This window comes from Micromys minutus, assembly GCF_963924665.1.
Source record: "Micromys minutus genome assembly, chromosome: 11".
Taxonomy (NCBI): Eukaryota; Metazoa; Chordata; class Mammalia; order Rodentia; family Muridae; genus Micromys; species Micromys minutus.
Genome location: NC_137980.1, coordinates 26,893,270 through 26,915,827, shown reverse-complemented (window position 1 = coordinate 26,915,827; position 22,558 = coordinate 26,893,270). Strand labels below are relative to the sequence as shown.

Here is a 22,558-nt window from a genome sequence, read left to right as displayed (position 1 = left end):
GTGGTTTGAACACAATGACCCCCATATCTAATGTCTGGTTCCCAATGTGGATCTGTTTGGGAAGGATTAGGACATGTGGCCTTGTTGGAGGAGGTGTGGCACTCCAGGAAGGCTCGGTTTCAAAAGCCCATGCTATTCCCAGCTAGCTCTTTCTGCTTCTATGTTGTTGACTCAACATATACATTCCTAGCTATTGCTCCAAAAGTACTGCCTGTCTGGCTGCTTTCTGCCTGTCTGCCTAACTGCCTGCCTGCTTGGCTACCTACTGGTCTATCTGCCTGGCTGGTTACCTTCCTGCCTGCTGCCTGTCTGTGTCTGCCTGCCGGACTCACTGCTACTATTCTCCCTGCCACAATGGTCACGGACTCACCCCCTGATACTGTAAGCCCCAATAAATTCTTTCGTAAGTTGACTTGTCATGTTATCTCTTCATAGCAATAGAACAGGAACTAAAACAGACAGCTAATTATTTTCATGTAGATTATAATAAAACACTATCTTTCTACAACTCTATTTCAATTTTTAAATTAAAAACAAAACAAACAACAACAACAACAACAACAACAAAAAAACCCTTAAAATGTAGCCAAGCCCTCCCAACCCAAACTGTACTCTTTTGTAATAGCTATCCATTCTAAGATCTAAAGGACTTTGGGCCAATATATATGGCCTTTCACTGTACCAACTCTTCTTCGAAGTTATATATTACAAATTGTTCTGTAAAGTTTATTTCTGCATTTTCCTTTCTGGTACATAAAAATTTCCTTTCAGTTACCAAAAAAAAATTTAATCAGAAGTTAGAAATATATAAATTTGGTGCTTTGAACTGAACTAAAACACTAAAACTAAAAAACATATAAACTATAAAATAACAGACTTGAAAAGGAATTCACAGAACAATACCCTTCACAGTAGCCTCAAAAAGTATCTGGGGTGACGCTAATCAATTAAGTGAAAGACGTGTATAGTACAAATTTTAAGACACTGAAGAAGAAACTGAAGATCTCAGAAGGTGGGATGATTTCCCACACTCATGGATCGGTAGGATTGATTTAATGGAAATGGCCATCCTGCCAAAAGCAATCTACAGATTGAATGCAATCCTCCCCACAACTCCCCATAGAATTTTTTATTCTAAATTTCATTATTTATTTACTTATTTCCGTTTGAGTGAGATTCCCTCCCTTTTATTAATTATAGATTTTTTCCTAATAAAATATAACCTGAGTACAGTTTTCCCTCTACCCCTCCCAGTTTCCCCCTCCCCTCTACACCCACTCCCTTTTTCTCTCTCATTAGAAAAGAACAGGCTTCTAGGAGATAACAATCAAACAGGACAAAATAAAATAAGATAAGACAAAAACTATCATATCAAACATGGACAAGCCAAGCCAAAAACAAAATAAAAAGCCTCAAGAGAAAGCACAAGAATCAGAGACTCTCTCATTGACACATTCTGGAGACGTAAAGTTCTAAACTGAAAGCTATAGTACACACGAAGAGATCTGGTACAGAAGAGACCATGGGGCTCCCTGAATCCTGGGGTGGGGGGACGGGATTTGATGGAGACATCTCATTTAGACAGTCTTCACAAAAACTGAAAGGACAATTTTCGGTTTCATATGGAAACACACACACACACACACACACACACACACACACACTCAACTATGATACAGTAATAAAGACAGCAAAATAGTGGAGTAAAAACAGACACGTAAACACGTTCATTAATGAAACTGAATAAAGACTCGGATATAAGTGCACACACCTATGGACACCTGATTTTTGACAGAGGCCAGAAATATGCGCTAGAAAAACAGAAAGCATCTTCAATAAATGGTGCTGGTAAGAAGGCTTCATGCAGGAGTTGTACCTAGATGAGAACGTAAATAGATCTGCACCATCACCCTTCACAAAACCTCTAAATGGACCCAGGACCTCAACCTGTGACCCGATACGATACACTGAATCTGATGGAAGAGAAAGTAGGAATAGTCTTGAAGTCACTGGCACGGGACAGAACAGCAGTACCACAGACTAAGACCAACAACTGAAAAACTGAACCTCATCAAACCGAGAAGCTTCTATTTGAGCAAAGAGGCAGGGTGCAGAAGGGGGAAATTACACATGAAAAGAGGTTAGCATCTAAGAATTATAAAGAACTTAAAAACAATGGACATGGAGAACACAAGCAACCCAGTATAAAAATGAGAACCAGAACTAAGCAGAGTTCTCAAAAGATGAGGCACAGGGGCTGAGGACCACTTAGAGACATGTTCAGCATCTTTAGTCATCAGGGAAATGGAAATCAAAACTACTTTGAGATTTCATCTTAGACCAGTGAGAATGGCCAAGAGCTTGGGCTGGTGAGGGTGTAGGGAAAGCAGCCATCATTGCTGGAGGGAACATGTACTGCCACTATGAAAATCAGCATGGCCATTCCTCCAGAGCCGGAAATAGATCTACTTAGATCTACAACTCTAAGGCACAGACCCAAAGAGCTCTCCACAACAGAGATACTGCTCATTTGTGTTCCCTGCTGCCTATCCATAATAGTTAGAAACTGAAAACAACCTAGATGCTCATTAACTGATGAATGGGTAATGACAACACTGACACATGGAATATTATTTACCGTTTAAAAAGTCAGATTACGAAATTTAAAGGTGAATAAAAGAAGCTGGGGGGGGGGAGCATTTGGAGGTAACCCAGGCTCTAAAGAACAAATAATGTATGTATCTTATATGTGGATACTAGCTTTTAAGCCTTCAATGTACATGCTACAATCTGTATAACCACAGAGGTTAGGAACCTGGTAAGGGACTCCAGAGAGGAGAGGATCTCCCTAGGAAAGGGAAATAGATATACCGTGATAAAGAGACATATGGGGCCGAGGGGAAGACTGCAGTGGGATGACTGACTGGAGTGAGGGATGATGGGAGTGGTCAGAGGGACCATGAGGAGGGACGAAAACTCACTGCTGCAGAAGCTTCCTAAAGCACACACACAGAGATGAAAGAAATCTAAGTGGAGTCACCACATAACCATAGAGACAGTGCCGAACAGACATCTTTCACAACCAAGTGAAACCTCCCAGGTTGGGACTAGGTTACATCTAGATGAGTTGTTGGCCCAGAGGGCCTTATGGGAACTTCCAAACATCTCAGGCTATTGCGAAACCAATTGGCTGTTCTCCACCAATTCATGGTAAGAAACTATTGTTAAAGAGGACACTTACATATCTCATTGAACACAGAGAAGTTGAGCTGGTGCCTAACCAGAGGCTTCACCCATATTGAGTAACGCTGATGGTACTGGAAGGTACTCTGCACACTACCAAAGGTGAACACAAACCCAGCTACAAACCTTGTGATTTTCAACAGTGAGCTGACTAACAGACAGACTGGCACGAACACTGTGGGAGTAAGCAGGCACTGTGGTTGGATTCAAGGCTCACCCATGAGATTATTAGGTGTGGCCAAGAACAAGACACTGAATCACGGGCCTAGGGGAGAACCAAATGCTACTGTTCTGCTAAGGAACACAGTAACAAAATGACTCCTAAAACCATTCTGCTTTACTCACAGATCAGTGTCACGTTCAGTCAGCATTAAAGAGGCTTTTATCCTGCAGATGGGAACTAATACTGAGGAAACACACAGTGGACAGTACGCAGTCCTATGAGATGATGTCATCAAAGCCCTCCCCTCAGGGTTCAGGGAGCTATGTGGAAGAGGCAGGAAGACTGTAAGAGGCAGAGGTGAGGTACTCCTCGGAGGTGAGGAAAGTCTTATAGGCACAACGGGGCTGACAACATATGAACTCACGTGATAGGCAGTGTGCACAGGGCCTAAACAGGTGTGAGTCAGAGGGGATCCCAGCACTCTAGAGAAGTGGACACAGGCTCCCACCCCTATCCAAAAAGTCATCTCCAAATAACAACCACTTATGAAGGAAAACTTGGTTCTCTCCAACAATATCATTGGGTATATAAGTCACAATATGGGTAGCACCCATGCTCAGCAGAAGATGCCAACACAAAATGACCTATAGTGACCTATAGACTTGTTCATATCACTGTGTTTGGGCACTTTTTTCCCAACTGGTCTTTTGCTCATGTATTATGATTTCTGATTTTGTGAGTTTTGTGATTTGTGTGTGTCTCGTAGTTTTGTTTATGTTCCCCTGGTTGAGTTTTTGTATTTTTTTTCTTGCCTGTTTTCTAGAGAGAGAAAGGATGTGGGGTTGGTTAGGTGGAGAGTGGAGGAGGAGCTGGGAGAAGCGGGAATGAAAATCATGATCAAAATATATTACATGAAAAATGTTTCAATAAAAAATTACAGTAAATTAGTGTAACAATGTGCCTATTTCTTCAATAAAAAAAACAATGGATCCAGGTACAGTGCAGCACACACCTGTAATCCCAACATCCAGGAGACGTGAGATAGAACACAATTCCAAGGCTAACTTGGGCCACACAAGAGACACTCAGAAAAAATTGACATTAAAGTCATCCTAACATAACAAATATAAATGACACAATTTTTATGTAAGTCCAGAAAGTATCACTTTTCATAATACACCAAAGGGGCTAGAAAAAGAAAAGAGAGGTCTCACCTTTAGTGTGACGTCACAGAGCTCCCCGTTTTCATAGAAGCCCAGGAGGGAGCCATGAAAGTCCTTCCAGGCTTCGTTGGCTTCGAAGATGAAGGAGTCGTCACCATCACACTCGCTGACAGAGGACCTGCTCCTCACCTGCTGCTGCTGCTGCTGCTGACGCCGCCCCTTAGTTACATGACTCCTAGCTTGCTTCCCATTGGTAGATTCTGAAGCCATTTGCAACACTGTTCCTTTTATATAGTTCTCTTCTGAAACATCCCATTTATTCTTTTTTTAAGGGTGAGAAGACAGACAATAGATATGGCCACTAAACTTTAGACATCTTCTGAAATTCCTCCAATGTCATTACACAGTTTGCTGGAATATTAGAAAAAAAGCAAAGCACAAAGATAAAATAAAAGGTATTATTGTTGATTATAATTATCAATACAATATATGTAACCACACTGGTCATCACTGGAGAATCCAAACATCACCTTCATTTAGCTACACCAGGGAAATTACATCTTTAAAATTCAGTGCAAAAGCCACTAAAGGGCATAGCTTCGGAAACACAGAATCCACTGACTTCAAAAACAGAAGCTAAAAAGTTTAGGTCTAGAAACATTCTTTGTGGACACAAAGCAAAAATCAAAGGTTATTTTATTTGAAAGAATTAAATTCTTTTAGATTCTATGGTAGGCTGATTCCATCACTTGCAAACTGCTTAAACCTTAGGTATTTCTTCTGGGAATTGGGTACATCACTTACAGGAATATTTCATGAATTAAAGGTACGCAACCAGAAACAGAAGCAGCTGGACTATGGTGTGCAGACCTTATTGTACCTGCATTTCCACATACAAGTTGGTATTTATACACAAGATCACACTTACTTCATTAACAAGCACATTTGATGACTAGGCCTATCATAATTAGATATATTCTACTATTCTGTTTACATGACAAAAACAAGGAGTTTTAAGTTTAAACCATTTCCTACTACTTATGGGCCGGGATCTTTTTTTTTTTGAAGGTTTCCTAATCCTGGGTTTATCCATCCATCAACAGGATTACCCTGAAGGTTGCAAGAAGTACAGTACTAGACTTCAGAGGCATGTGAAATGGTAACTATGTTGCAGATGTCTGTGTGAGAATGGAAACCTGGGCTAATATGCAGTGTTTGAGAGTTAGACATGCCTTAACCGGAGCATCGGGGCTGTGAGGGTCTTTACTGTTGTCCATCTCTTCTCTCAGCTTTTGTCAGATGCCAAAGCGGGTGATATGAGATTATGGACCAATATGTTCTTACGTTTCTGTGGCACACACAGCGTGATGGTGACCTCTAACAGGTCACATCTTCCCATGAGCCCCTTGCTGGAACAACTGTAACCAACTTCCAAGCTACAGAAAGTGGGAAGGTAACGGGTGCTGTGCTCTTGATTACGGAGATTTCAGAGAACTGCATAAGGAAAACTGTGTAGAAGAAAGGCTCTCCTGCAGTCCATGAAGTCATCATGTAAAGCAACACCTAGGACCTGAGGGAGGCCTCCACTTGACCGTAAAAAGCTAGAGCCCTCAGCCCTAAGAAGAAATAAATTCTAGAAGCAAAGATTTTCCATGGCTGAGACGTGGGAGAATGTAGTGTAACCACTTTTAATGTAGCTGTGGACAGGCTTACCGTGAGGTAAGAAATGTGTTATTTTAAGTCATTAGGGTTCTGTAATTTGTTATGTATGACAGGCACAGCTATAGTGTGGATCTCGGATACCACACAACAACCCATGTGTTAAATGGTCAGGCTGGCCAACTTGGGTACTAGTGGGAGTTGATGAAACCTTTTAAAAGAGGTGGGGTTTCGAGAGAGTCAGAATGCTGAGGCACACCTCTGACGATGACGCTGGGCTATGGAACCCTGAGCACTTCCCCTCCTTGTGTCCTGACCACTATAAAGTGAGCTGTTTCCACTACATACACTTCCACCATGTGTCCTTGCCTCCTTAGAGGCCCAAAGACTATAGGACTGAAGTATAGACTAAAATCTCGGAAACCATGGGCCAAAAACAAGTATTTCCTCCTTAAAATTGGTGTTTTATTCACACCAAAAGCTACCACAGAAACGCTCTGCCAGGCTTCCAGTCTTATCACAGGGAAGCCTTTATCAACATTCTAACACTATGGTGTGTGTGTGTGTTTAGATGGGAGGTCGACATCGGGCATTTGAATGCTTCTGAGAGAGGACTTCGATGAACTTGGAGTTCACAGTGTCAACTAGGCTGCTGTCTCGGTCCTCGGCACCAGCCCCTGGCCTCACATGGGCGCTGAGGAAGGAAGCTCAGGTTCTGGTGCTTGTGCAACAAGCACTTTGCCAACCACCCCAGCTTCCCAGCTCCTACACCGCTCTCTTAAGTTCCCATTCCTGTTTCAAAACCCATGCCTATAATCACAGGACAACTTTGTAAGGTCAGTTCTCCCCTTTCACCTTTATGTGGGTCTGGGAGATCAAACACAGGCTGTCGGGCTTGTTTGGCATGTGCATTGATTGCCCTTCCACATCATTTTGTCCAGTACACACTTTATAGTAAGTATCTATGTACACACAAAAACTGTCTACTTGGGGATAAACACAATATATAGCCTCAGGTATCTATTGGAATTCCTAAGACACATCACTGTCTATACCAGTCTCCAATGACAGGACAACAGAGGGGGGAGAGTGGCCTACAGGGAAGGGGAAGCTAAGGAGGCAGGGCTGTGGTTTCAAAGAGGAAACAGAAGATATCTAAGCTGTTCTGACAGGACCATGCTGTATCCTCACTGAAGCACATGATAGCATGTGCACACTCGCGCAAGCACGCACGCGCGCGTGCACACACACACACACTAGCTAGGGCCAAAGACAGGTGAAATGGGAATTATCACTGTAAATCCCTAGTCCTGCAACCACACACAATGTTATCACCGTGGGAACTGGGTGAGAGTGCATGAGACTCACTATTTGTGAGTAATGTAAACGAGTCTATGGGTATCTTAAATGAAATGGTGCCTTTAAAATTAGACAAACATTCATAGATTGGATGGAAAAAGCAAACGCCAAGTATAAGCTCCAGATAAGAAAAACCCGTTTAGGTCTCCAAGACACAAATACACCAAACAGAAATAAGATGTAACCAGGCTAACAATGTTTTTTTAAAAAATGCGCAGAAACAGCTAGGTCATTAAAAGAGATAGACTTCAATGCAAAGAAGTCATTAGAGAGTCAAAGGGAGAAGCTACAGAGACAGAATATTGGCAGGGCAGGAGGATCACAAGCTGGAGGACAGCCTTGGCTTCCCTGGAAGTTCAAGCCCAGCATGTGCTACACAGCAAGACCTGATCTTAGTAAGAACTTGTTGAGGGTGGGGGCTAGTGGTTGGGCACTTGCCTAGCATGTGTTCAATAAACCCACCAACCAAATATTCAGAAACCTTGAATATCAAGTGCGAAAGAATGAAGCTGGTCCCTTCCTTCTGTTACTGACAAACATTAACTAAAAATGGAGTTGGGACCTAAACCTAATCCTGACACAGGAAACTACTAGGGGATAGGGCATGCGTAATACTCACACTTGGAAAAGGACGGGAGGGGGAGGAGAACACGTAGGAAATGTTCTCTTTGACGCAATAATGGGAGAAACAAAAAGGCCCAAACTGGAAGGAAACAGATCTGTCTCCATCAGTGTGACTGTTCATGTGCAATATCCTGGCACAAGTAACAAACCACACTGAACCAGAGAGGCTAAGGAACTGAAGGGAAGGATCGGGAAAGAGTCTTGGAGAGAAGAATCCACATGCAGACAAGGGACCCAGTGTTCACAGTGTTCTCAGTTTACAGGAGGCTGTCCAAACGTCCCTCAGTATGGTAGACATGATATCCTAAGTCAGATTCTCTATGCTCTCGTAGCTTTAAGGAGGGAGCAATGAGCTTCTCCCTCTGGCATCTGATGCTGTGTGATAAGAGTGGACCACCACATTGGTCAGCACATTGAAAGGGATGGCAGAAGTGTATGCATTTGCACTTAACAAGAAGTAAAGTAGCCAGGAGCCTGTAGGACCCCACCCCCCATTTTACCGAGTAGAGACATTGTAGTGGAGACATCTTAGCTCAGCGGCACACCTGATATTAAGGCTGATAACACTGAAAAGGTGGTGAGGTAAGACACACCATGTCACACTTCAGTGGCTAAGGTTCTGAGATGAGGCTCGAGACCCGAACATGCCCTTTGTCCCCAGGGAGGTCTATTGTCTCCTAACACCGTAAGGGGCACATAGCATTAGAAAGTTTACATGGCCACAAAACACAAGGTAAACATGAAAAATGAGCTCTACTTCTGCGTACTATCAATGCACAATTGGAAAGAAAAGTTTGAGAAGTTCACTGCTTCCAAATGGTGGGGGGAAGGGAGACACTCAGGTATGTGCCCAGTAAAACATGGATAGGACCCGCACAATGAAATACTGTTGAAGCAAATCAAAGAAAAGCTACAAAACTGAAAAAGCTGCCACAGCTCCTAGGCTAGACCCAACACGACTGATACTGATGTAAATCAATTTCAATAGAAATCACAGAAGTTTTTAGAATAAAGACACAGACAAGCTGAGTCTAAATTGTATAATGGAGAGGGATAGGAGCCAGAATACAGAAAACACGTTTGAATCAAGGTTTGAGGAATCACTACATTCAATTTAAAACCCACACATGCGTTCAGCAACAGTGTCGGGTTACACAACCACAGGCCAAACTGGAGAGAGAACCCTGTTCCGTGCCCAGGCATGAATAAATGATGGAGCAGCACACAAATGGAGCAGATCATGCAGATCCCCCACGAGTAACAAGCTCAGGCTGCTGGAGGAGCGCAAGGAGAACGGCTGTCTATTGTGTGGACAGCCTTTCCTTCAGTCCAGAGAGAAGGGGAGGCGGGTAAGTGTGCACAGAGAAACCTTTCCAAATACATTATGCAGGCTTTTGCTCATACTTGTGTGCATGTGTGTGCATGCATGCGTGTGTGTGTGTGTGTGTGTGTGTGTGTGTGTGTGTGTGTGTGTGGCATGCACATGGTGGTCTAAGAACAAGGCTGGTTTGAGTCCTTAGGTGCGCCTTCTACCTTTTGTTTGAGATCGTCTCTCGTGCCCTGGAACTCTACCAAGGAGGCTTGGCTAAACTGGCCAGTGGACCTCCACCAGCTCACTGACCTTTATCACAGCTCAGCATCACAGTGGGAATCACATGTGCATGTCAACACACCCAGCTTTTATATGAGTACTGGCAATATAAGCTCAGGTTCTTGTGCTTTCGAGGAAAATGCTTCATCTTCCCAGCCTTAAGGTACTTTACTACCTAGGTGTGGTCGGCATGTGGTGGCACAGTGACCTCACTCTGAAAAGCACAGCATGAAACCAGATAAACGAGAGTCCGTTCCTGGTGGTGGGATCTGACACACGCTATCCTTCAGCCCAGTCAGGTCTGATCAAGCGTTGGTCAAGAGCAAGAGCAACACTGATGTCACGGACTTATGGAGTCCCGATTCGTCCAGCTGTAGTGACAACAGCACTCTGCTGTCTCTACTTCTCCAAGTGCACAGCCTAAGTTTGGCTGTGAGAAACCATTAACCAATACTCATCAGTCATCAGAAATGAGGGAAGACTGGGTACCGTGGCAGCCAGGAGGAGCCCAAGGAGACACGGATACTAAATTTACTGCAGCATCCTAAATGGGATCCTGGAACAGAAAAAGGGAAAGAAAAATATAAAGAGGCCGGAAACAGGAACAGAGTGTGAGCGTCTGCATGGTAGTTTGTCAACGCGGCATAGACTAGAGGGAAGATGGATCCTCAACTCTATTACTGTGTGAGTAAGTATGTGGGGGAATTGTCTTAACTGATAGTTTACATAGGAGGGCCCAGCCCACTGCTGATGGTGCCACCCTAGACAGGAGGGCCTGAACTGTGCAGGAAAGTCACTGAGCAAGCAGAGGAAGCAGAGAGCTGTGGTCCTCTAGCTCCTGCCTCAGCTTCCCTAGTTGCGGAGGTCCTACCTGTATGATGCAACAAACCCTTTGGTCATGGTGTTACCACAGCAACAAAGACAAAGGACAATTAAAAACAGCCTCAATTGATAGATGTGCATTAATAAAAGTAAACTGGTTAACATGTCAGTAAAAGAAGAGACTGCTGGCTAAGGGATCTATGATGGCCCTAGTAGTCTAATAATGTTACTTTAGCTCCCAAACTATTCTGAAACAAAGGTGACAAGGTGGTGAAAGTCAACAGGGAGACATCAGTAACGCAGGGACAAGGGGCAATGACACAGCCAAGGTTTTGTTACGCTCGTGTTAATATGAAAATTAACAATGGATCAAAGAATATGATGAAACTATAAACACCCACTATACACCACATACACACAGAACTTTACATGGTCATGATCTAACTTATATAGTACATAAAATTCGTTATATAAATGAAGTTACAAAAGAACAAGAATGTTGCCCATCAGATGGCTGGGATCATAAACAGGAGCTCTTCTGGGGCTCATCTTCAGAAATGCCCTCAGCCCAATACCCTGGCACAGCAGCAGGGGTGGTCACAGGCACCAGAGCCTTTACAGGCCTAGGACACTTAGGACACTCATACCCTGACGGCAGCCAGCACTGTGTAGTCTCTGACAACAGCCGGTACTTCCGTCCCTAAGCTCGGAGGTCGCCAGAGCCTCCACAGTGCTTTGAGCTCCCAGGTCTCCAGGGTCCGAGACTGTCAGCTCCGCAGTTTTTCCTCTCTCCTTTTCTCAGTTTTTGTCCTCTATCATGTCTTGCCTCTCTTCATGTCCTTACTCCTCCCCGGGCACTCTTCCTGCTGTAAGGGCCGCTGTAGAGCTGGGGCAGCAGTCACCCCCACTCTGTCTACCCTACTTCCACGTCAGCTCTGAGCTGGTCTTGTGCCTCTGCCTCTCCAGTGGCTGCTTTCTGGTTGAGCTCCACTCGTGTTGTTTACCCAGGTGCCGGTCTGCCGTTGTGGGGGCCACAGGCCTCTCCGCATGGCTCTGCCTCTTCTGGGGCTGTTAAGAGTTACTGGCTGCTTTGCACGCCTCTGCTTCCTTTGGGTCGCAGCCCCTGCCATGCTGGCTCCATTACTGTGTGGCTCAGCTGCCAGCCACCCAACCATCACTTCTGCTGCTGTTCCACGTGCTCTCGCCATCTCCTCTCAGCATTACCAGCTCGGTCCACTTCACAAATGATGGGTATATATATGGGCATATATAAACAACAACAACGACAACAAAAGAACACCGGGAAGATTCTTTTAACTGAACAAACTATCTGAAGGCCAAAGAAGACAAACAGGAAGGCATTTCCATGCAGTTCACCGTGTAAGAACCACAACCTGCTTTACGGAAACAGAAAGGATGTTTGCCCCAATCCCTTCAGACCTTCATGCAAGGGAACAACTGTGTTTACACCAACTTTGGCTGTCCCTTATGCAAATCTCCCTCTTAGGTCACCAGGGGAACTGTTCCCTCTCTGGCGGGGAAATAATCCATGGAAGGTCTGGAGAAGGTTTCTTTTTTTTTTTTTTTTTAGCAGTCTTGCTGGAGCCACCTCTTTGGAAGGCTGTGTTACAGCAGCAAGTGGCTTCTATTGTGTGCAAAGTCCTCAGCAACCCCAAGGAACATTCAAAGCAACATAAAGGTTGTCCAGCTGCCTGCTGGTGACCCTTTCCTTCTGGGGAGGGGGGAGAGTCTAGCAGCTACCAATTAAGGCATCCAACCATCCCATTCCAAACATTTCATTATATAAAAACAAACTTCAGGAGGAGTGCCTGCAGAGGAACTGACTCTTAATACCAAGACTGAGTTTTCCACGTTCGATGATGGCGCTTTAACAGTGTTCCCCATCTGGCCTGCATCCAGGAAGAAATGTGTCTCAGATTTGTCTCAGGAAAGCAAAAACCAGGAAAATATATCCTTGAATCTGCCTCAAGAACATAGTATAACTTGGGACTTACAAAGACTGTGTGCTAAGGCTGGGCAATGGCCCAGTAGGAAAAGTACCTGAACCCACATTTGAGCCCCAAACCTGAATAAAAAGCTGCACGTGTGATGAGGAAGCAAACATAAGTGGATCCCCGAGGCTTCTCGCCAGCCTAGGTGAGTCCTCCCACCACAGGTCCTGGTGAGAAACTCTGTCTTAGACAAGGCAGACCTCCCTCCTCCACAGCATACATACACACACATACATGTACATACATGCACGTGCAGCTGCACACACATGGGACTAAGCACTAGTGTTCCATAACAATATAGCTGAACCTAAGCTCCAGAACTGAAAAACACAAAGAATTATTTTCAACTGCATCTAAGATTCCTGCTGCGTAAAGCGTGAGCAGAACAGCTCCCCTTCTCACAGCACATTTAGCTGACTTAAAACGAAAAGGCAGCAGGAAACAAGAGAAAGGGCCACGGAAGTCCATCTCCAGACACACTGAAACATCACGATAACAAAATGCATCTGGAGCCTCCGTTTTCCCTCTGCTTCCCCTCAGGCCAGTATCCAACAAATCCTGAAAGCCTCATCACAAAGTACTCAAGAGAAGTAGACAGGCTCTAAGGAACCAAGTAGACGTGGTGCAACAAACCGTTGTTTTTAACATGCAAACACATATCTAATGAATTACAGAGGCCGCCGTGCTCAAACCTTTTACCTTCAATGTCCGGCGTGTACCATCAATACACACACGCTAACGACACATCACACGCAACAAGCAGCAATCTGTTCTACAGCACACCAGTGAGCAGTGTCGAGCAGAAAGCTCCAGGTGAGAGTAGAAGCTGTACGCTTATAATCCCAGAATTCAGAGGCTGAAGCAGGAAGGCTACCTTGAGCTCTGGGCCACCCTCAGCCACAGGGTAGGACACTTTTATTTTATGTGATTGATTGATTATCCATCTGCCTGCATGCACATTTGTGCACCATGTGTTTGTTTTCCCAGTGCCAGGTAAGAAGGGGGTGTTGAGATACCCAGAACTGGAGTTATGGATGGTGGTGAGGCCCCACGTGGGTGCTGGGATTGAACACAAGGAGAATCCTATCTTACCAATCAAACAAACAAAATTCCCAGCGGCACTCCGACGGAAGCCCCGCTTAACCAGTGCCGTAAGACTGGTGCAGCTCTACCTGAATGCTCACCCAGCATGCTCAAGGCCCTGCGCTCAGTCCCAGTACCTCAACACAATGTAAGGCAAGGCTCAGCAAGACACAGTCACTGCTGTGACACCTACTTCAGGTAGCAACAGTCCCAATTATACAGTGTTTGAAAGGCTTCAGTTTGTGCTATTTACAATTCAGTTAGATGAAGATTTTAGGTTCTGCAAAAGCAGGAAAAAAATATATTCAGCTAGTTTCAGAATTCCACCTATAAGCTGCTGGTGTGTGCCTTACTACTTTATATGCTTATGAAGAGGACAAGACCATCTTTGTGTAGACGCAAACCTGATGACATGACCCCTGCTTCTTAACATCTTCCCCACTGCCCTTCGACTACCCACCAGCCCTTACTCCCTTTGAAGACTCAAGCCTTTTCCAACCTGCAATGGAAATATCAGGAGACCCAGGAAGGAGAAACTGCCACAAGTTGAAGCCAGCTTGAGTTACATAGTCAGTTCCATGACAACAGGGAATCCCCCACTTCAAAACAACAAAATGAACCCAAAGGACCAAACATACTTTGAAAATCAAGGCTAGAGGCTAGAGTGCTGGTCCAGGAGTTAAGCACACACAGAGCTTCCACAAGCAGCTCACAACTTCAATTCCAGCTCCAGGGAGGTCCAACTCCTCGGGCCTCTATGGACACCTACATTTCTGCACACACACAGACACACAGACAGAGGGAGAGAGAACTGAGTGGTTTAAAATCAATTCTAATGACTATCATTTAGAGTAAAGCAGGTTTAAACTAGTCCTGGTGATTAAAAGCTTGGATCTTGAAGTCTTGCTCTTTCAGCACTGTTGGAGGTGGTGGTGACTGTGGGGGAAGGGGATGAGTAGGAAATCTTAGAGCAGTGGCTCTCACCCTTCCTAATGATACAGTCCTTTAATCCATACAGTTCCTCATGTGGTGGTGACCCACAATCACAAAATTACTTTTGTTGCTATCATAACTGTAATTTTGCTACTGTTAAGAATCATAATATAAATCTCTGTGTTTTCCCTGTGACAGAGTCATTCAACCCCCAAAGCAATCACAACGCACAGGTTGAAACAACTATCTTGGAGCAACAGAGGCATGCTCTTAGAGGGGCTGTGGCAAGCTGGGCTCCCTCTTTGTTTTGTTCCAGGACAAGCTCCCACCATGATCTTCTACCTCACCAACAGTCCAAAGCAACGAGCCAACTAATGACCCAGAACCTCCAACACTGGGAGCCAAAAGTCAGCCTTTTCCTTTTCATAAACTATCTTCAAGATTGGTTATAGTAACAGAAAGCTGAATACATGCCCCCCCCCCAAAAAAAACTACGGGCATCTGAAAGCGTTTTAGCTTTTGCAGCATGCACACACAAATTTAGTTTGAACACATACACCACAAACAGACTGGTACCACACATTGTCCTACAGACTAGTCTGTGAGCACAAAGACTTGGAGAAGCTCTAATTCCTGTTGTTCAAGGAGAAAGACTCTGGTTATGCCTTACCAGTAAGGCATACGCAAGACTGGTATCAATCAGTCACCAAAGCAAATCACTCAGGTTAAAGCACACTTAATTCCCACACCCAAACCTCTAGTCTAGACAGACCCAGAAAAACAAATGACTCAGAAAAACTGCTGCAAAAGAACCAGAGCCAGGCATGGTAGCATGGTCTACGACAGAATTACCAGTTCAAGGTCAGCATTTTCTATGCAGCAAGTTCCAGATCTGGGTTATACAGAGAGACCCTGACTCAAAAAAAGAAGTCAGATTCTAATTGTGAGAAAAGTTTTGGATTATCTTAACCAATCTATCTTATATTTTCTTTAAAGGCCTGGCCTACAAAATGGCTCTCAGGCTATCCAGAGCTCTATTAGACAGTGGGAGCCTCAAAATCATTCCCCTCAAAGTATGCAAAAGAAGTCTTATTTATAAACTAAAGTAAACCCCACATGAAGGATCAAGACAAGCAATAACCCCTGCTGTTGAGCTGGGTCATCCACAGAGGGGCACAGACAGACAGCAGTGATACCAATGTGGTTAAGACACAGACATGCAGGCTGGTGCAAGAGAAGCAGCTCTGGCCGAGATGGTAAAGGCTGCTAATCGCGGTGTCTCTGCCCGTCGGCCCTCAAAGCTCTCATTCTATCCAAACACAGGTAAGTCTTAGACTCTCTCGTTATCTGCCACCATCAGACCGAGATAATTAAAGCCTCTTCTCCTGTTCATCGGTCCTCCTCCGGGTCACTCCACACCAGGTCTAAGGGCACTCACTCATGCTTTAAAAGCTTGCCAGCAAACCACACAAGCTCTACTTTAAAACTTTTTTTAAAAATGCGACTGATTTGTACAATTGCCGATTTGGACTCGAATAATGAACCGATTCCAAAAGCTGTCTACTATAGAGAACATGAAGCAGAATTTCAAACCAGGCCACAGAACTTTGAGCATGGGTCATACTAGCTGGATTCCCAAAGCACTTCAGAGTGACTCTAAGACAGGAGAATGACTGAACAGTGTTATTCCAGCTGGTACTGTGAGTGGGTTACTCTCAGGTCCTGCGCTCAGAGACCACACCCTTGCTCATACGACAGTGGTGAGGTGTTCTCAGGGTGTCTCGAACTCTCCCGAATTGTTCTCATAAAGGAATGGGATTGGGCCAGCCTGGGAGCCAGCAATCTTTGGGGAATAATGGCCAGACAGGAAAGATCTTGGGCTTTGTGGACTATATGGCCTGTATGAAAACTGTTCACTGTGGACAGCACAGATGTAAAGGAGCACGGGTGCCCTGACACATCTACAGCCATGGATGCAGGCGAGAAGTTGGCTCCAGTCTGTAGGCAACAGTGTGACCCTGGGTTTAAGTCCGTCTCTTTCTAGTCAGTGTCACAGAAAGCTGTTGCCTTCTAGCTTTTGGAGAAATATGTTAGCCATGTCTAACATGAGGCACATAAACCAGTGACTCACAGCAGAGCCTTGGGAGACACACAGTCTGAGTCTATTAGCTGTGGAGGCTTGGGTGAGTTACAAAGAATAACGTGACCTGCCGCTTTCCTTTCATGCGGTTGTGAAATTTAAATGAAGCGATATGATATAAAGTATTTGGCTTTGGCTTTAGTATACACTAGGTAGCTAAAAAAAAAAAAAAAAAAAAAAAAAAAGGAATGAATGTTTTTACTGTGATTAAGGATCGGGCCAGAGGTTTTTGGGAAGGAACACAATTCTCCAATTAATACTTTTTTTATAGTAGAGAAATAAAGCATGCTTTATTGACATTTGGGGTACAAATACAGAGAACCCTTCACAGACAAGGACTACTTGAGGGTAAGAAAGCCCATCCGACACCACAGAGGTGTAAGGCAGGAATGCCCAGGAGTCAACATTGGGAAGCCTTGACTACAAAGCCAAGTCTCACGACTGTCCAAATGTGGCACTGGTTTTAACTCTGTGGCGGTGTCTATATGTGTCATAATGAGCATCAAAATACATCAATAATATTCTTTCCACACAACAAATACTGTCCTAGTCAGGGTTTCTATTCCTGCACAAACATCATGACCAAGAAGCAAGTTGGGGAGGAAAGGGTTTATTCAGCTCACACTTCCACATCGCTGTTCATCACCAGAGGAAGTCAGGACTGGAACTCAAGCAGGTCAGGAAGCAGGAGCTGATGCAGAGGCCATGGAGGAATATCTCTTACTGACTTGCTTCCCCTGGCTTGCTCAGCTTTCTTTCTTATAGAACCCAGGTCTACCAGCCCAGAGATGGCCCCACCCACAATAGGCTGGGCCCTTCCACCTTGATCACTAGTTGAGAAAATGCCTTACAGCTGGATCTCATGGAGGCATTTCTCCAACTGAGGCGCCTTTCTCTGTGATAACTCCAGCCGTGTCAAGTTGACACCATACCAGCCAGTACAAATACTTTCCAGCTTCTTAGACTTCCAGAGTAGGAGAGCGCCCATAAAAATCACCCATCTTAAAATAGTAGTATTCCTATCATTTTTTTTCAAAGATGATGACCATTTGGTTTTTTTTTTACATGCAGTGAATGTAACTCAAACTCTCACAACTGAAGTAAATAATTCTTTATTAAAATGAGGTAGTGGGATGATCTCATATACAAGCAGCTCCCCACAAACACCAGCACTGCCCTCTCGTGTGACATTTACTCTCAGCTTATATTTACGAAGAGCCGGTCTGGAGAGCCACGGTGCTGGTCATTACTCCACAAGTTCCCAAGTATTGCGAGGCTATGAACCTTCAGCTTTAGAAAGCATCCAGAGTCCCAGTAAATCTGACCACTATCAAAAGGAAGAAAACATCACTCTGTGCACAGCACCACCATCCCCCACTCTCTCCTCCCACGCACTGTTCACGGTAAAGCCTTGCAAAGCCCACACTCTGTCTACCCCAGGAATCGGCACATTTACATGTAGTTGCTGCTACTAAACTCTACTGTAAGAGTGAATTCCAACTTAGAAATATACTAATGCTAGGATTCCCAACACTAATGGAAACTGTAACAAACCAAAACCACAAATGGCAATCTAGATCTACGTAAGACAGTTACATTTCTCTGTGAATCATACACCGCATGTGTTTTCCCAAACCAACAATCCTCTGTATCAAGGTAGTCATCAATTAGGATTTAACAAGACTTTGCTCTTTTGATGCAAAATATTACATGATTACAAGTATGCCAAGTATGAAAAGTACAAGAACGTTCTTAGCACTTGGTATTCTGCTGAGGGTAAGAATGTAGAAATTTTAAAATAAATCAAGCTATCGTTTAGCATTCAAGTCAGACATGCTGGGCTGTAATACAGCACTGGGGCATCTGCTCGAACGCCCACCTACGCTGGCAGGCAAGGCAGAATAGAAGAGTCTGTAGGGACAGCAAGTGATGGCTGACCAGTGGCCCTGCCTCCAGAAGGTGGCGCTCTATCACCACCACCACCTTCCATTTCACTTTGGGGGGCCACGTCTGCTTCAAACATGGCCTCCTCCTGCTTCCTCCTCTTTGTGCTCTGTCACCTCACTCTAAAAGTTTTCTAGTAAAGAAAGCTTGTAGGCAGTTAAGTCAGTGGTTCCTGGAATCAATCAATCTCTCCTTCCCTCCCTCCCTCCCTCTCTCCTTCCTCCCCACTCTCTCCCTATGTTGTGTAGTGTGGTGTAGCTTGTCTTCCTGAACCTCCAAATTCCACAACCAATACTCTTGCAGTCACTTTATGAGGTGTGGTTGTGAATACCTGTAATCCCAGGGACTTGGGAAGCTGAGGCAGGAGGATGTGAAGTTTAGAATCATCCCAGGAAGACCTCAGTGAGGGTGCGGGGGGGGGGGGGGGGGGAGGCGTGGATGAAGGATCTGAAGGGATTGGGACCTCATGGGAAGATAACATTATCAACCAATCAAACCCTCCACAGCTCCCATGGACTAGAACACCAACCACTGAGCACACATTGAGAGGCCCATGGCTCCAGTTGCATATGCAGTGGAGAATAGCAGTGTCTGGCATCAGTGTGAGAAGAGGCCTTTGGTCCAGGGAGGGCGTGTTTTCCCACTGTAGGGGAAGCCAGGGCAGTGAGGTGGAGAGGGTGACTGGGAGCTAGTGCACCTTTGTAAAGACAAGTAGAGGTGGAGGGGGAATGGGAACGGGGTGGGTGAAGGGGATAACATTTCAAATGTAAATACAGAGAGCATCTAATAAAAAATTTAATAAAAAGAATCATCCCAGGCTACACATACACAGCAGTATGTTGTCTCAAAAACAAAACAAAGAAGCAGAAAAGCACCTTGGAGAGGAAGAGGGCTTCAAACCCCCTTTGAGTGAGAATCTGTTGAATCATGTCTACTCCCCAGCAAACACAGACTGACAGAGTTAATTCTTAGACTCCTGGAAGACCAGAGTTCAGAGCCAGGGGGTGGGAAAGTTCCCAGGCTGTTGCCAGTCCTTCATAATTCTAGCTCTAGTTTGCAGGGACCAATTCAATAAATCATAAGCAAATAATGAGACAGGCACACAGTCAAGTAATGTAATAATACTGGTGTACAACCAGCCCCTCAAGGGCAAAGTGAAGGCAGCAGTGTTTACACTGTGCTGGCACATGTCACATGCAGGGTACGCAGTATAAAGTGCCCCCACATACAATAACGACTAATCCTCACAATTCCGGGAAGACAGAGGCAGTCGGTATTTTTATCCCTCTTATCCAGCTAAGGAAACAGGTTCAGATAACAACGTGCCACGATTAAATGGCCAATGAGTGGAGAGCAGGGATTTTAACTCAGAACTAATTGTGAGCTCAGTCCATCCCCTCCAAGCAGAGCCAACAGGCTGACCACATGTGGGATGTTGGCGGCGGAAGCAGTAAACAGGAATTAGTATATTTTAAATGGTCCACGGATGTTCATTTCTGGCACTGCAAAAATGTTTTCTAATTAAAAGATTTAAATATCCAATTTCCTCTGGCTTCATTACTTAATATAAAACTTTTTCCAGAGAAAGATTCAAGTATGCTAAAAAGCTTACCACTGAAAAACAGGGCTTTTTATTTTTTTATGAAATACTTGCTCCTGCTCATCTCTTTAACTCTTTCTATACAAAAATAAATTATTTGTTGAAAATGCAAACGTAAGAAGTGGAAGGCTTAAGTTAGGAGGTGGCAGCCCACGCCAGTGCCGACTCAGGTGGTAGACCCAGGGCGATCTCCCTTGTGAGTCCATGGCCAGCCTGGTCTATAGAGCTAGTTCTAGGACAATCAAGGCTATATAGGGAAACCCTGTCTTGAAAACTGAAGAAAAGAGGGAGGGAGAAAGGGAAGGATGGAAACACTCAAGTACCCATTTTTGGCTTTTTGCTTAGATTTTGCTGCTGTTGTTTTTGAGACAGGGTCTCACACAGCCCGGGCAGGCCTCAGTGTAGCAGAAAATGACTTTGAACTCCGAGCTCTCCTGCCTGTGATCACAGGTACCCACTGCTACATCCAGTTTATGCAGTGTGGGACGTTTAACCCAGGTTAGGCGAGCACTCTATCAACTGAGTTAACGGCCACAACTCCTAGCACTATTTGAACCTCAATGTAAAGGACTAAACTAAGAGAGAGAATGAAACATCAGTGTAGGTTCTGGTCCCACGAGGGACTTGACAACGGGGAGGTTGGGAGAGGAATGGGGAAATAATACAGTCTTCGTTATCCGCGGCAGTCTAAAATTAGGATTTGGAATTTATTACGGAATGTATAACGTTACAAATTAATAGCGCTACCAGTTATCAAATGCAAAAAGAATAGTTTTAAATGTGGAAATTCTGACTGGGGGTGTATTCAGCGGTAGTGTGTTCTACCTGCATGCACAAGGCCCTGGGGGTGGGAGAAGGGGTAGAAAATGTAAGAATGGATATGAATCCAAGTGCATACAGCTGAGGACAGCAGCTTGTGACTTCTTTTTATACTCGTGTTTCTACTATTTGATATTTCAAGGCAACATGACTAAAGTTTTAAGTAGGTCAGTCAGTTTGACTGACAAACCAAAAAATAGGTGCCAGGAGGAAGCAGGCGGAAAAGCAGCAGCTAATGGCAAAGCTACCTGCGTGTGGTTCGCAGGCTCTGGTAACACTAGCAGAGGGTCTCTGCTCTGCTAAACGTACACCACCCGCCCCTTAGCTACGGCCAGGGCTCACGGAAGATGGAAAAACAGAACTATAAGCAATTTAACTTATGTAAGAGAAAAAAAAACAGCATTAAAAAAAAACAAAACAAAACAAAACAAAAAAAAAAAAAAAAAAAAAACACGTGCACCTGGCAGATCAATTACTTGGGGCAACCCAGGTTCTAAGTAAGACCCTTTGCGCAAAGTATCCGCCTACGCTAATACCTTAAGGTAAGAAGCAAGATATGAAGGTAGGCAATTAAAGCAGGTTAGCAGGAATATTCAAAACTGAGATCTGCACGAAATGCATGACAATAAATACTGCCTGGAGAAAAAAACCAAAACAAAACAGAAGATAACGAGCTTCACAAAAGGTAACATCAGGGCCGTGCAAGCCCGGGAGAGGACTAGGAACCCCAAACTGTGTCCACCAATCGGGGACCCTCCCTGGAGAAGCTGCGAGCTCAGCCCGGAGCGGCGCCGCCGGCCGGGTATGGATTCTGCAGGAGCCCCGGGAGCCCCGGCAGGGGACACCCCTGCAGCCTCCCGCCCGGGACCCCGAGCACCTGAGCCGCCGCTCGCGGCAGCGCGGCCCGCGAGGCCCGCCCGGATCCCTGCGGTTCCCGGAGGGATGGCGCCGGCGCCGCCCCGCCGCTCCTCACCGACGCGAGCGCGGGTGGCCGCTCCAGGCTGAGTCCGGCCCGACGCAGCGGTTACCTCTGTTCGCGGCCGCCGCGCAGGCCGAGCCGCCACACCCGCTCCGCGCCAGCACCGCTCGGACACCGGGCGGACGCGCTCACTCGCCCGTCCGCTCGCTCGTGCCCGGCCCGGCGGAGCGCGCCTGAGAGCCTCGGAGGCGGGGCGGAGCGGCGAGGCACGCGCGGCACTCTGGGAAATGTAGATTTTGGATGCCTCCTTGCGGAGCGAGTCGACTGCAGGCCCTCTGACCTTACCCGGCTTCTCTTCTGTCCTTCCCTGCATCCATCCCCTGCGCTGGGAATTTCCCAAGTTTTATATCTATCCCTGATATCTATATCAGTTTTAACTCACGCTTTGCAAAATGTATGCAAAACAACTTATATCTACAAATTT

The 22,558-nt window shown here is 45.2% G+C and overlaps 1 protein-coding gene across 3 annotated transcripts in view; it reads right to left on the bottom strand.

Annotated features, from left to right (window-relative positions):
• Positions 1-22,299, bottom strand: part of KLHL8 (kelch like family member 8) — a 34,491-nt gene extending 12,192 nt beyond the window's left edge. Inside the window, exons 1-2 of one of the 3 annotated variants that reach the window (XM_080925479.1) lie at positions 22,184-22,299; positions 4,621-4,980 (exon numbers count right to left, since the gene is read on the bottom strand). In XM_080925479.1, the coding sequence (XP_080781605.1) occupies positions 4,621-4,839 (219 nt within the window). In that variant the 5' untranslated portion in view covers positions 4,840-4,980; positions 22,184-22,299. The other 2 variants (XM_080925480.1, XM_080925481.1) reach the window with 2 other exon arrangements.
• Positions 22,300-22,558: the final 259 nt, after the last annotated feature.